General features: G+C 34.7%; 1 protein-coding gene across 3 annotated transcripts in view; it reads right to left on the bottom strand.

Annotated features, from left to right (window-relative positions):
• Glcci1 (glucocorticoid induced 1) overlaps positions 1-15689 on the bottom strand; it is a 74427-nt gene that overhangs the window by 34002 nt on the left and 24736 nt on the right. For all 3 annotated transcript variants that reach the window (XM_075953858.1, XM_075953859.1, XM_075953860.1), the window contains exons 2-3: positions 14335-14486; positions 1361-1447 (exon numbers count right to left, since the gene is read on the bottom strand). In XM_075953858.1, coding sequence (XP_075809973.1) covers positions 1361-1447; positions 14335-14486 — 239 coding nt within the window. The remainder of the gene's footprint in view (positions 1-1360; positions 1448-14334; positions 14487-15689) is intronic.

Below are 15689 nucleotides of genomic sequence, written 5' to 3'. Positions count from 1 at the left end.
ATGGCTCAGCAGCTGAGTACTTGCTTGTATTGCAGAGGACCCAGGTATGATTCCTAGTAACTCCAGTTCCAAGGTATCTAAGGCACTTTTCTGGAGTATGTGGTTCCATACAGACAAGCAGACATACCCAAATACACATAAATAAAATGAGAGAAATGTTTATAGTTAACCTATACCAACACTGGTTTACTGGTAACCTTTCAGAATTTTAAGGGGACAATACTGACCCAAGTGTTAGGAGTCAAAAATTCAGTGATATAATTCTAAATTCAAAGTATAAAAGAACTGTGCAGGCTAGTATTTTGTCAAACTGACATAAGCAATAGTTACCTGGGAAGAAGAACCTCAACTGAGATGGGCCTCCACTCAGATTGGCCCATAAGCAAGTTTATAGGGCATTTTCTTGATCAATGATTGATATGGGAGGGTTCAACTCATTACGAACAATGCCACTTCTGGTGAGGTGGCCTGGGTTGTAAAAAAGGTAACTAAACAAGCCATGTGTAACAAACAAGTAAGCAGCACTTCTACATAGTCTCGGCTATATAGTCTTACAGGTTCCTGCCTTGGGTCCCCCAATGATAGACTGTAATCTGTAAACTCCAAGATAAAATTAAACCTTTCTTCCCAAGTTGCTTATGGTCATGGTGTTTATCATAGCACTAGAAAGCAAACTAAGACAAAAAATACTTGCCAACCTCAGCTAAAACCAGCACACTCATTCTCTTAAAAGCAATGAGTTGTTCCCACTAGGAAGATGGCAGCAGAGACAGGATAATCATCCTAGATATTTTAACTCTAGGTTTCCTACAGCTTTGAAAGAACAAATAGGTAAAAATTGATAATTTGCATGGAAAAAACTATCAGGAAAAATAATATATAGCTATATTTTGGACTATTCACAAAATATTAAGGAATAGCTCATTTCTACAAGATTTGGCTTCCACTGTAGTATGAGGTCCCAATGGATCATAATAAACTGGATATCATAAAAAGCTATCAGAAAACAAAAAGCACTATCTTATTGTAGAAAGCTATGATCTATGGCTCTGGTTGTTGTGATTTTTTAAAAAAGCAAGCTAAGGAAAAATAAAGATAACTAAAACAAAAATGATTACTAAAACAGATTATTACATAAAATCAGGGTTGATTCTAGAAATGTCACAATTGGTGGGGTACATATTTATTGAGAATATAAAGGCTACAAAAATAAGAAAAATTTACTTTTTACTAAAGTATGTTTCAACTCTGTGACTATGAAAAAAGTAGGTTATAACAAATAGAAGTCTCACTATATTGAGAAAATACTAAAAACAACCCATCAAGATCAAAACAAGTTATAAAAAAATAAAAAACATACCTCCTTCAGTTGATCAGCACTTCCCCATGATGCAGAGCGCTGATGGGATCGTTTTTCTGCTCCCTCCTCTGCCCAACAACTAGGTGTCTTTAAAAAACAAAAACAAAATCAAAATGTAAGAAACAGTAATAATGCTATCACCAAATTTCAGTCCAGTGCTCCAATGTGGGTCTCTGTCTCTGTCTCCTTTCATCGCCTGATGAAGGTTAATATTCAGGAGGATGCCTATATGTTTTTCTTTAAGTTCACCTTCTTATTTAGCTTCTCTAGGATCACGAATTATAGGCTCAATGTCCTTTATTTATGGCTAGAAACCAAATATGAGTGAGTACATCCCATGTTCCTCTTTTTGGGTCTGGCTTACCTCACTCAGGATAGTGTTTTCTATTTCCATCCATTTGTATGCAAAATTCAAGAAGTCATTGTTTTTTACTGCTGAGTAGTACTCTAATATGTATATATTCCCTACTTTCTTCATCCATTCTTCCATTGAAGGGCATCTAGGTTGTTTCCAGATTCTGGCTATTACAAACAATGCTGCTATGAACACAGTTGAGCATATTCTTTTGTTGTATGACAGGGCATCTCTTGGGTATATTCCCAAGAGTGGTATTGCTGGGTCCAGGGGTAGGTTGTTCCTGAATTTCCTGAGAAACCGCCACACTGCTTTCCAGAGTGGTTGCACAAGTTTGCATTCCCACCAGCAATGGATGAGTGTACCCCCTTCTCTACAACCTCTCCAGCAAAGGCTATCATTGGTGTTTATTTTAGCCATTCTGACAGGTGTAAGATGGTATCTTAAAGTTGTCTTGATTTGCATTTCCCTGATCACTAATGAAGTTGAGCATGATCTTAAGTGTTTTTTGGCCATTTGAACAACATCTATAAATCAAAAGTTCAATCTCAGGAAAAAGGTGAGGCAAAAGTTTAATATTGCCCATGAATATGCTACAGAAGTAACAAAGGGTAAATAAATTTAATTTGTAAATAAATCTTAAATTGTTAAATTTGAGTATTTCAGAAATGTTTAAAACTTATAAATAGAAAAATAACTGGACAAAGTAAGTGGAGGTTCTTTCCTTTGGTATCAATAAGACACAAGGTACAACTGCCATTTTTGTACACTAGCTAAACTAGAATAGAATTTTAGAAGAAGTGCTACTTGTAGCTTTGCTTCTAGATACTAGTAAAAATGTCTAATAAAAGGGTTCAATGGCCAATAAATTTGGGGAAAGTCATAATGCTGCATCTTTCTACTCCACATACAATGCAAGTTAGCATTCTAAAAACTCAAATACAAGTTGTTGTTGTTTATTTAAAAATCTGCTTAATTTCCCCTACTTACATGATTAATGGACACTTACAAGTATACTCACTAACAACACATATGGCATGTTATTATTCCATAGATTTTTTGGAAACAGTCCTCAATAATTTTACTATTGTATATAACACCATGTTCTTTGGCCACTATACTTTAGGATATTTCTCTTTCTATCCAAACTGCTTCCACTATCAAGGAGGAGAAAAAGAACCTTTTATGCATCTAAACAAACAAGCCTAAAAAAGTCTATCTCTTTAAGAATACAGATTAAGTCGGGCGGTGGTGGCGCACACCTTTAATCCCAGCACTTGGGAGGCAGAGGCAGGCGGATCTCTGTGAGTTTGAGACCAGCCTGGTCTACAAGAGCTAGTTCCAGGACAGGCTCCAAAACCACAGAGAAACCCTGTCTCAAAAAACCAAAAAAAAAAAAAAAAAAAAAAAAAGAATACAGATTTAAAAAAGTACTCAAAATCTTCCACGTTGTTACTAATCACTTATTTTCCTTGCTAGATTTTAATATATAATGCTTTTAAAAATCTCTTATGCCTGACAATGAGTAATATAGAACTGCTAGATACTGCCAAATATTTTTCACACCATTCCCAAAACTCCTACTTAAGTCATAAAAACCAACCATGCCCAGATAATGGCAAACATAACAGCCAAAGGGGAAGTTTTCATAATAGAAACTCAGTCTCCCTCCCATGCTTGAATCTCTAAGTCTAAAGTACTATTTTTATTTGCAAAATTAACAGTAGACATATAATAGTTGACTGAAAGAATTCTGACCTTACAATAATTATAGAATTTTAGGGCCCTTTCAGGATCTGAGGTAATCTATCATCTCTAAGCTTTTTCCTACCAGATCAGACTTACTGTTCATAATTGCATAACTGCATAATCAACTGTTAATACTAATAACGATATTTCTGAAATTTTCTTTAATATCATTGTATTTAATCTTAATGACAGTGAAATATTATATTCTACTACAAAAGCAGTTATTGGATCTGGACAGACAGCTCAGTATTGCATTTGCAGAGGATCTCAGTTCAGTTCCCAGTACCAACATGGTGGCTAACAACCATGGAAGCTAACAACTTTTCTTAAGTCCAGTTCCCGAGGATCCTATGAACTCTTTGGGTCTCAGTGGGCACTGCACACTCATGATGCCCAGACATACATGTAGGCAAAAGCACCCAAACACATAAAAAAAATAAATAAATAAAACAAAGGTAGCTAATGTTTATCAGTATCTTATGTTCTAGATAACTATGTTAGAACCTTAACATGAATTATTTTGCATAATCTTCACTGCAATATCAAGTTATCCTCCAGCACCCAGAAGCATAGAAACCTTTTCAGAAGGTTTACACTGTTCCTCTCATCTAAAAAAAAATCAATCATTTACACATAATAAGCATTAGCATCTAAAGATACATAATGATTTCTTACATTATTTCTAAATTTTTATGAGCTAATTCTAAACTATAATCCTATAAAGGAGTTGAACAGTAAGTAGGTCCATACCAAATTAGTCATGGTCCCAGTACAGAGAGAAATATTTTGTTTCTTTTAAGTATATTTTTAGCTATACTAAGGGAAAACTTAGGGTTACTTTCTTTTCTTTTCTATTTTTTTAAAAAAGAGAACAAACTATCTTTTTTCATTATAGCAATCCAAGTTCCCACTCCCTCCCTCCCATTCTCTCCACTTATCCCCCCCATCTACTCCACAGAGAGGGTAAGGCACATTCCTTTGGGGAAGTTCCAAGGCCCATCCTACTATGCCTAGGCTGAGCAAGGTATCCAAAAAGAACAAGTTCCCCAAAAGCCAGTACATGCAGTAGGTATAAATCCTGGTCCCACTGCCTGTGGCCCCTCAGTCTGCCCCAGCCACACAACTGTCACCCACATTCAGAGGGACCACTTTGGAACTATGCTTTTTCCTTCCCTGTCTGGCTGGAGTTAGTGAGCTCCCATTAGCTCAGGTAGACTGTTTCAGTGGGTGTACCCATCATGGTCTTGACCTCTTTGCTCATATTCTGATGCCTCCCACTCTTCAACTGGACCTTGGGAGCTCAGTCCAGTGTTCCAATGAGGGTCTCTGCATCTGTTTCTGGATGAGGTTCTATGGTGATATTTAAGATATTCATCACTCTGACTATAGAGCAAGTCAAGATTGCCCCCCTCCCCTCTACTGCTTAGTCTCATAGCTGGGGTCATCCTTGTGGATTCCTGGGAATTTCTCTAGAGTCAGGTTTCTTGCTAGCCCCACAATAATCTCCTCAATCAAGATATCAAGTTTCTCTATCCTTGCTCTCATCTGTCCTTCCTCCATCTTGACTATCCCGTTACCTTAAGTTCTCCTCCCACCTTGCCTTCTCCGCTCCCCTTCCCCTTCCACCTTCTCTTCTCCCCCAACTCCCCTGCTCCCAATTTTGTCAGATGATCTTGTATATTTCGACTTTCCAGATAGATCTATGTATGTTCTTAGGGTTCAGCTTGTTACTTGGCTTCTCTAGGATCATGAACTATAGGCTCAATGTCATTTGTTTATAGTTAGTATCCACTTATGAGTAAGTACATACCATACTCATCTTTTTGGGTCTGAGTTACCTCACTCAGGATGGTGTTTTCGAGTTTCATCCATTTGCATGCAAATTTCAAGACGTCATTGTTTTTTACCACTGAGTACTACTCTAATGTGGAGATGTGCCACATTTTCTTTATCCATTCTTCGGTTGAGGGGCATATAGGTTGTTTCCAGGTTTGGCTATTACAAATAATGCTGCTATGAACACAGCTGAACAAATGTCCTTGTAGTACAACTGAGCATCTTTTGGGTATATTCCTAAGAGTGGTATTGCTGGATCCTGGGGTAAATTGATTCCCAATTTTCTGAGAAACCGCCATACTGATTTCCAAAGTGGTTGCACAAGTTTGCATTCCTACCCAGCAATGGATGAATGTTCCCCTTACTCCACATCCTCTCCAGCATAAGCTATCATTGGTGTTTTTGATCTTAGCCATTATGACAGGTGTAAAATGATATCTCAGAGTTGTTTTGATTTACATTTCCCCATGGTTAAGGATGTTGAACATTTCTCCTTAAGTGTCTTTCAGCCATTTGAGATTCTTTTGTTAAGAATTCTGTTTAGTTCTGTACCCCATTTTTTAGTTTTGGGTTATCTGGAATTTTGATGTCTCAATTTCTTGAGTTCTTTATATATTTTGGAGATCAGTCCTTTGTCTGATATGGGGTTGGTAAAGATCTTTTCCCATTCAGTAGGCTGACATTTTGATTTATTTACTGTGTGTCCTTTGCTTTACAAAAGCTTCTCAGTTTCAGAAAGGTCCCATTTATTTATTGTTGCTCTCAGTGTCTGTGCTACATTTAGGAAGTGGTCTCCTGTGCCCATGCACTGAAGGCTACTTAACACTTTCTCTTCTGTCAAGTTCAGTGTGGTCAGATTTATATTGAGGCTTTAATCCATTCAGACGAGTTGTGTGCATGGGGATAGATATGGATCAATTTTTATTTTTCTACATGTTGACATACAGTTATTCCAGTACCATAGCTGAAGATGCTTTCTTTTTTCCATTGTATAATTTTAGCTTCTTTGTCAAAATCAGGTGTTCATGTGTGTGTATTAATATGTAGAACATATAAACTACTCAGAAAGTTAAATATCAAAAACCAAGCGATTGCTGTTACTTAAGGACATTTCAACAGAAAGCCCTTGAGCAAAGACACAGGAAACCCAAATGGCTCTATCAACTGTGACTTTAGGTCAAATAAATTTCTGATCTAACTGGTAAACTGAAGGAAGGCTCCCTACTTTTAATTATTATTATTAAGGTACAATCATGTATTCCTTTGATTTCCTAAACAAGTTCTTTTCAGGTAAAGGGGGAAGAGGCTGGATATTTTAATATTGTTTCAAAGAATGAATGAATATATTTTAATTCAGAGTAGTGATTTTACTGCGTAAGGACTACAGCCAACTGTTAAATACTTATTCTCAAAGACAGAGAAGGCTGCTGATGGAAAATCATGAAGCTCCCTATACAACAGATTAATGAGATTAAAAAATAATAAAATGCTAACTTATGTACCTTTTATCACATCAATGTTCCATAGCTTTACTAAAAGTAATCTAAAAAATAATTTAAAATAGTAAAATTCTAAATAAGAAGAACATCACCTAGAAAATAGGCACACATACACAAAAAAATTTCATTCAAGATTTTGTTCTTTGATGGATTTTGTTGTTGTTGTTGTTGTTTGAGACAGGGTTTCATTATGTAGCCCTGGCTGTCCTAGAACTCTCTTTGTAAACCAGGCTGACCCTGAACTCAGAGCTATGCCTGCCTCTACCTAAGTGTTGGGATTAAAGGCTTAGGCCATTTCATCCAGGGTCATTCAAGATTAAACAAACCCATTTCTTATTTTTAAGAGATACAAGTTTTGGTGGAATTGTTTGTCTGAGATAGGGTTTTCTTATATTGTCAAAGCTGTTCTCAAACTTCTAAGCTCAGATGAGCCTTCTACAAGTGCCTGGCTCAAAGAATACATGCACTGAAATTTCTTTCCCATATAGCCAAAGGAGATAAAGAGTGATGACAAAAATTGAGATTTTTTTCAAAGTAGTATAATCTATAAACATACTATGCTAGTAAATTTCATAGATCAAAGTTCTTTCAAACTCACCTAACAAATAATTCAAATTGTATTTACACCATGCTAGAACACAATGGAGGGAAATCTTGCAAGACCTTTTCACAAAGCAAGCATAAACTAGCCTTAGTATTATCTCACAAAAAGAACAAAACTTTGGGATTTAATAATGAACTTCTTAATATTTAATATCATAAATAATGTATGCTATTGTATATTTACTTTAAGTCTCTGTAAACAATGCATTTATCTAGAAATGTTAATGTTCAACCAAATAATAGTCTGTTAATGAAATTTACTACAGCTGGGATGTGGCATAGGTGAACTTTCTGTCTTTCATGCTTGAGAGAATGTGTTCATCTCCACCATGGAAAAAATTTGCTTAGAGACAAGAACAGTATTTGCTAGCATATTCAGTAGTCTGAATGGTTGAGAATATTAGCACAACACACAATTGTTGTTCAAAGAAAAGACTAAAATAAGGAATGGATAAAAAGAAGACAATTATTCTTTATATAATCATATGTCTGGAAAGCTAAAGAAAAGTATCTAAAGATTTATCAAAAACGATAACATTATATTTGGATACAGTACAAATAAATTAGAAGGTAATCAAAGGCCTGAATTACAATAGCAGATGATAAAATACTAAGCAATATAAGCTTAACAAGAAATTGAGTGAATTTAAAAGAAGATTTGAGGTTTTTGTTCTAAAGGATAATAACAATTTAATAAACAGATAATTCTTTACTTGGGTAAGAAATAATATGGTAAAGTTGATAATTTCACAGCAATATTATAGCAGAAAATAGTGTAAGATAAATTTAATAAAACTGAAGTAAGCCATAAAGTCAAGGCAGAATGTCTAGGATCATCAATCAAAAAGTTATTTACAGTATAAAATAGTTACATCAACTTGTACATATTTATTGTATTTCTACAGGCACAGAAATTCTCAAAGCATGTGCATCTACCCACTACCACATATAAAAATTCTATTAATAATGATTAAAGACGACTCACTAGTTGGCTACTATTACTCATACTCATCTAAAGTACAAGGACCATTCTGACCCTAAAAGGCCCTACTTATTAAACAAAATTGATAAAACCCAGAAACATGTAACTTGAAGTAGTATTACTGTTTCAATACAGATGAATCAAAACACCACGAGACAAGTATGGAACGTCTGTTAATGCATTCCTGTGAGAAAGGAAAGTCTGTGGGTTTAATTAGATATTTCAACAGCATGTTGGTATGACCCTGTGACAAGTGGTAAGGGTGGCATCCAAAGTTAAAATTCTCACTAATGCTGGGTGACTTGTTTCTTTTTCAAGATACATGTAAACAATGCTGTATCCATCATTTTGTTAGAACATATCTAATTTGAGATGATTCACATTTTCGTTTAAAAGGAGGTATCAGTGTCTCTTAAAACTTGAACACAGCCTATCAAATGGAATCAGCTACAGACCAGTAACATACCAAGTTCAAGCCCATATTTGGATGGATTACTCGCACAGAGAAAATTACCTCTACTGAATGAGAAAAAAGATCAAAGTAAAGCCCAAAGGTGAACAGGACAGTAAACTATTAAGACTTTTTTTTTTTTAATTTAAATAAGATTAAGGAAAAAGTAAATTTAAGCTAACAAAACTGGTTGGGGCACAACTTCTAGTAAGTACTTTATCTTTTTCATTCACTTTTTTTGATACTGGTTTTATGTTCACACTGAATTTTTTGCAAATGTTTAATAAAATAAGTAACCCTATGCTCTAAAAGCCCTGTAAAAATGGTATGAAGTGGTTATACACTGCATCACAGTACACTGATTATAAGATAGCACAAATAGCTTAGAACTCTAAAGTATTTTCCTGCTCATACCATAAAGATTAGGTCAGTAAGAATTTTATAGTTCCCATTGCCACTCGGTGACCCAGATGGATGGAGTAGCAATGGACACTGGTAATTTCACTTGCTAGAAAAATATATACCAGCTCTTTACAGCAAACAGCCATAATCATTACTATACCTGGAAATCACCGGAAACACCTTTCATTATTGCTGCCGACTGTTTTCACTGTTTGTCTACTTTACTAACATTTACACATACATATTAATATTAATATTACACATATACACATTTCCAAACACAAGTTTAAAATAAAATGAGAGATTATACTTCACACTGTGGAGCAAAGACTGAGAAGCTATTCCTATTGCTTGAATAGAGTAACCTTAACTCCAAGTTAACTAAAATATTTAGATTTATTTATTTATTTTTATTTTATATGAGTATTATGTCTACATGTATGTCTCCCCATGTTTATGCCTGGTGCCTGCAAATATCAGAAAACGGTGTTAGATTCCCTGAATCTGTAGTTATAGATGGCTGTGAGCCACTGAGTGAGTGCTGGGAACTGAACCTGCAGCCTTTGCAAGAACAAGTGCTCTTAACTGCTGAATCATTTTTCTAACCTCAAATTTTAAAGGTTGTAATTTTTCTTTAAAAAGCATTATACTTCCAAGATTAAAGGAAAAAGTTTCACAAAATTTTACAAAAGTTTTTAGTTCTTTCTGCTGAGCTAAACTGGCAACAACCCATTTCTCCAGTGGCTTTCAAAATCAGTAATCCTTATCTTTTAATGTTCAGAATGAATATGTGATCATTTCAATTAAACATCAACTTTTAAAAATGTTTTATTTTCTTGTAGTAAGATCCCACTATGTAACCACGATGGTCTCCAATGTTCAGTTTCCTGTCCCCGGGCCCCCAAGCACCAGGACTAAACACACATACTACCCAAACTAGCTCAGGGGATGACAATTTTTTGTTCTAAAATATCTAAGAAATTTATCAAATAGAAAAGTTAAAAACCGGTGGTGTGGTTCAGAGGTCATTCTCTCAAGCAAAATACTATGGGTTCAATCTCAACCACAGCAACAACCCCCTGCCACATACAAAGCACAAGTTCCTATACAATATTTTCTATATTTGCTTTATCATGTATGTATTCATCTATCAAACCTTATTTTTAATCCATTTCAAAGTAAACAGTATTATACTTTATCTAGAAACAGCTCAGAGTTCAGTGTGTTTCTATAGTCTATTCAGAAGGTAGACAATCATATGCCAAAATACACATGCACATTAGAATAAACTTTGACAAATGTATTCACAGCTAAACCTAAATATCTACACAGATGCACAATATTAAATTCATATGAGCACAATAACACTGTGCTTGTGAGAGGTCAGAGGCAAAGGCTGGAACAATGCTGGTCCAAAAGGCATCAAATCGCAATACAGAGAAATAAGTTCAAGAAATAAGTTGTTCTATAATGACTATGGCTAATAACATATTTCATATAGTCATGCATTCCATAATGACATTTTAGTAAATTTAGAAGGACCCATACAACAGGGAACCCATAAAATGATTAATGGGATTGAAAACATTCTCATTGCCTAATCATAGTGCTTTTAACATGTTCACAAATATATTTCACATTTATGGCGATGCTGATGAAAACAAACATTACATTGTCCTGAGTTGTATAAACATACAGTATACATAACTATGTTCCATGTGTAATAACTGATAATAAGCAATTACTTAATTATACATTTAAAAATACTATGCTTTATCATCAGAGCATACGCTTCAACATTCAAAAGAAAAACGTCTACTCAAACCAGCATGCTGTTCTGTCAACCTGAGCCTCAAACACTTCTTCACCAAGAGGTAAGAATCCAGCAATTGGCTAGCACACTTTAGGTTTGCCTTCACTCTAATCACTCACACAATGATGAAAATGCACGACACATTTCTTGGACTGTCTCTGTTGTTTGTTAAATGATGTGTGGATTAACAGAAAAACATTAGCATCCAAATAAATTATGAGAATGTATATATTTAAAGACCCACACATTTTAAAAATAATTTTCTCTAGCCATTAATTATCAGGTAATTAAAACATAGCAATGTGAGAGGAAGAAAATATTATAAATGCCCTTGTAGAAGGGTGAGTCAAATATTTAATATCTACAGCAAGATGAGTACATACTACCTACCTAACTCACATTCATTAAGATTATTCCCACAAGAGTTCAAGAATCAATCAATAAACAACAGATACAACACTAAAAGTGATTTTATATATTCCTCTCTGCATCTTCAATTAAACTTAGAGATGTTTTGGGAGCAAGAGCATTTCTTGGGCAAGTGAGGCAAACACTAACAAGCTATGTAACCAACCATCAGCTAACTCTTCTAAGCCTTAAATTCATCATCTAAGAATTAAGCCTTATATTTAATTTTCCTTTCAAAGTCAAATTTTAAATAAATGACCTCTATCCAGACCCAGGAATGGCAAACCCCCTTTTTGTACCCCAAGATTTATTGGCAATTAATTACTCTGACCCTATTCTTGACGTATGAAATTTGGACCCTCAGTGACAAAGCACATACATACCACAAGCCTACCAGTGTTGTAGGGAGAAATATATGGGTCTATTTAGAATAAACTACAGGAAGCCTGACCTCCATAATCTGATAGGACCTACTTACTGGATCTTACTTCCTCAGAGTATGAATAGAATTTAATTTTAAGGATGATGATGATGTTTGTGTGAGGGATGTATCCAAAATATCTATGATTGTAAAAAAACATTTCAAATTACAGAATATATTATGAGGTAAGAAGAGAACAGTTTAGACTTTAGATGGGTTTGGGCCCATATAAACATATCCTGCCATATATAACTCCGAGGAATCCCAGAATTTCCTGTCCAAACACAACTTTCTGGTCCCTTTGAAAATTTGTCAAAGGTGAGCTGTTTTTTATATAACTATATAATGTAGACTATATAATGTGATAAATGGGTGCTCATGTTTACTAAAGACCCTGAAAAATATCAAAAGTGGCTTTTCCTACAGCTAGTGTTAATATCTAAGGTGTTTATAACATTTGCCGCACTTAAGTATCATATTAATGGTGGAACAATGAATTAGGTTTCAATATACCAATTGTGCAGATAAAGAGACGTGCAAAAAACTTAGAACTTTTTTCTTTACCTCTGCACTACTCTCCACTTTCCAATTTCTTGGCATTCTACCCAAACATAACATTAATTCTATACTTTCTACGACAATGTGCCCTTAATACAAGATCCTTTGGTATCGATCAGTAATCTTTCTTAGAAATGTTTTCTCTTTTGGCTTCTAAGACTATATTATCCAGTTCTCTCTGCATTTCGTTCTTAAGGCTCCTGTTTCTCAGAGTTGTTTTAAAAGATAAATATTGTTTCTGGATAATGCCAGCACAAAGCATACGGTTAATAAACATAAGATTTTCTTGCTTTGGGGGGGGGGGTATAATCTAAAAAGAACAGCAACCATTTTCAGCACCATATCAGCTATTACACTAGGAAAGCCAGACATAATCTGTGTAAGAAATCTAGTTTTAATATGACTTAAATGCATGATCACGGGCAAATCATTTTGCTTCTCTGAGCTTCTGCTTCCCATCTGAATTATACAGCAACATTCTTGTGAAACTTAAACAAGATACAGGTAATAAAACAAGCAGTACATGGAATACAGTTAGTAAATGTTTGCCCCCTCTGCCTGTTTCAAAACAAATAGAACTTTTATCTTTCCAAAACTATGTTGAGTCATTCAACTTGTTTTCTTTTATTCTTTATATCTATACTTTATCATAACTGTGATTCCAATTCTTCTAGAATATGGTTCTCAGTCATCTCTGTCTGTATTTCTTTCTAAATGCCTAGGCCCAAGGTATACAAATTTTTCTTCTGAGAATCCCACTGTTTGCCATATCAAATTTATCCTTTTCCTTGCTAAAACAATAGAAAGCAAAAGATTGCAGCATTAAAAAATTATGAGGCAGAACTCATGGGATGGACAATAAAGCAACTCATTTCAGTTTCCAAGCTTGCCTAACATAACGACAAAAAACCTGATAGGTAGGGTTTTCATAGGCCATGTCCAAAATGCACTCTCCTGCATTCTCCCAATAAGAAACTGTAATTATTTTTAAAACTATTAAGCTCCTAGTGTACTTATTCTGAATGCCCTTAAATTTACATATTTGCCTAATCTAATACTTACTTACTATCTTCTATCCCTACCTGTATGATGTGTTCTTTATGCCCAATAACAATCACTTATATTTTAATATATTTCATGACTTTCAAAAAACATTTAGGCTGGACAGTGGTGGAGCACGCCTTTAATCCCAGCACTTGGGAGCCAGAGGCAGGTGGATCTCTGTGAGTTCAAGACCATCCTGGTCTACAAGAGCTAGTTCCAGGACAGGTTCAAAAGCTACAGAGAATCCCTGTCTTGAAAAACCACCAAAAAAAAAAAAAAGGACCATTTAGTAAAGATAAAGTCAAAGCTCCTATCATAACATAATAAACAAAGATGTTTAGATACTTGTTTCTAACATGAGAGGAAATGTTCTTCAAATCAAAAGGCTAGGAAGTCTTTTAAAATAGTGGAAATAAGAACATGGAAAATTTCCTACTTTACTAGCTTTATAAAGGTCTTGGCTTTGTAACAGGAAAATAACCTCTCAAAATAGTTCGTGCTGCTAATAATCTTGAGGCTATTTTTCAGGACCTGTGCAAACTTTTGTTCAAAAAACACATTTTCTAAAATGCTTCCCAGTCATTATCTTCATTTTATTATAGAACAATCTTTTTATTATAAAACAATCCTTAAAATGACAGCATGTCTCTAAAGTCATATAATACAGACTGAATTTACTTATTACATATTAAATAACTTAAAAACTTCTATAGCCAACTGAGAAAAATTATTATAATGCAGCATATTTAAAACAAGAAATTTTGTTTTGGTTGCCTTTATTTCATATCTAGGATAATTTAGTGGCATTCTAGTTTCAAAAATTAAAGAACTGGTTTTGCTTTGCTCATCTTACCTGAGTAGCTTTATCTTTCATGCATGAAGGGTAGTGAACATGAGGGTCCCGTGGCCACTGTCCTGTGAGGTAAGGTCCTGTTATCGCATCCAAGGAAGAGGTTCGCCTTATTGTACTAGAGGTTCGAATTTGTTGAGATTTTGGCCTGTCCACTAAAAAAGTAAAAAAAAAAAAAAAAAAAAAAAAAAAACACATTAGACGTCAGAGCATATTTTTAAATTAATAAACTTCAAAGTTTATAAATATCATTCTGTCACTTTTTCTAGTAATATACAAACTCTACTAACCCTCTTGTGTAAGCTGATGAAAGTTATGGACCCTTTTCCAAGGCAATATATTCGTGTGTGTGTGTGTGTGTGTGAAACACACCTTCTCACAGATCCTCAAAAGCCCAATCATTCTAGAGATCTCTAAGCTATGCATCATTTCTACTGTAACTCTAATTAAAATTCCATTGTGCCTCATAAACTACAACTTTTGTTTATAAATGCCATCTCTGCATTCACTTCAGCTAAATCTTACAATGGCTCTTTGGTACCATTGCTAAAATTAATTCCAGTTATCATCTACTTTATGACATAAAAGATTTTCACAATTTGGTTTGCCTTTATCTCACTGTTTGTTATTTTGCTACTCTTCCACATGACTATTCTAGAGTCATATAAATAATCTGTATTTTTTTCAAAGAGTAGAACGTCTCTGTCTCTGAACCCTGCATTTCCTCAGCCTATAATTCTGTTCTTCCAAGTTCATTTGACTCTTACTGATCTCTAACACCAGTTTAGATGTTAGGCATCAGACCAGTGCTGTGAAAGCTTGCTCAATATCCTTTTGTCTCCTTCCTTCTCTAGTTAAGAAATCCTCAATCCCCTCTGCCTTCATGGTACCCTAAATTTGTCTTTCTCTCCCACCATAACGTAATTTCCGATACTACAGAATGAAAGGAAGCTGATGTTTAACAGTTAATGAATTGATTCATGACCACACAAATAACATTTCAACACTCTTATTTGTGAATGAAGAATTCAAAGCAGTAAAAGGAATTCATTTGTGTAATGAAATACAGCAAGGTAAAAGAGACAAGGAGAAAGGGACAGAGATCTCTGAACATTCTATACAGTTCGATCAATCTGCTCCAAAAACGTAATTCTCTTCTCCATTCAGATAGCATAAATATCTGTTGAAAATCAACATTATCACATGGAAAACCTAACATATAAAGAAATTAAAAGATTGACCATGTATCTACCACAAAAAAAACCTTACTATTAATATGTACCTATAATAAAGTTCAGGGCATTAGGAACCAACCAAGTTCCCAAGACTCAGCCTTTACAGTCCTATTTTAAATCAGG

This window comes from Microtus pennsylvanicus, chromosome 19 (genome assembly GCF_037038515.1).
Source record: "Microtus pennsylvanicus isolate mMicPen1 chromosome 19, mMicPen1.hap1, whole genome shotgun sequence".
Taxonomy (NCBI): domain Eukaryota; kingdom Metazoa; phylum Chordata; class Mammalia; order Rodentia; family Cricetidae; genus Microtus; species Microtus pennsylvanicus.
The sequence above is the reverse complement of the archived record's forward strand: the minus strand, read 5'-3'. Positions and strand labels throughout refer to the sequence as shown.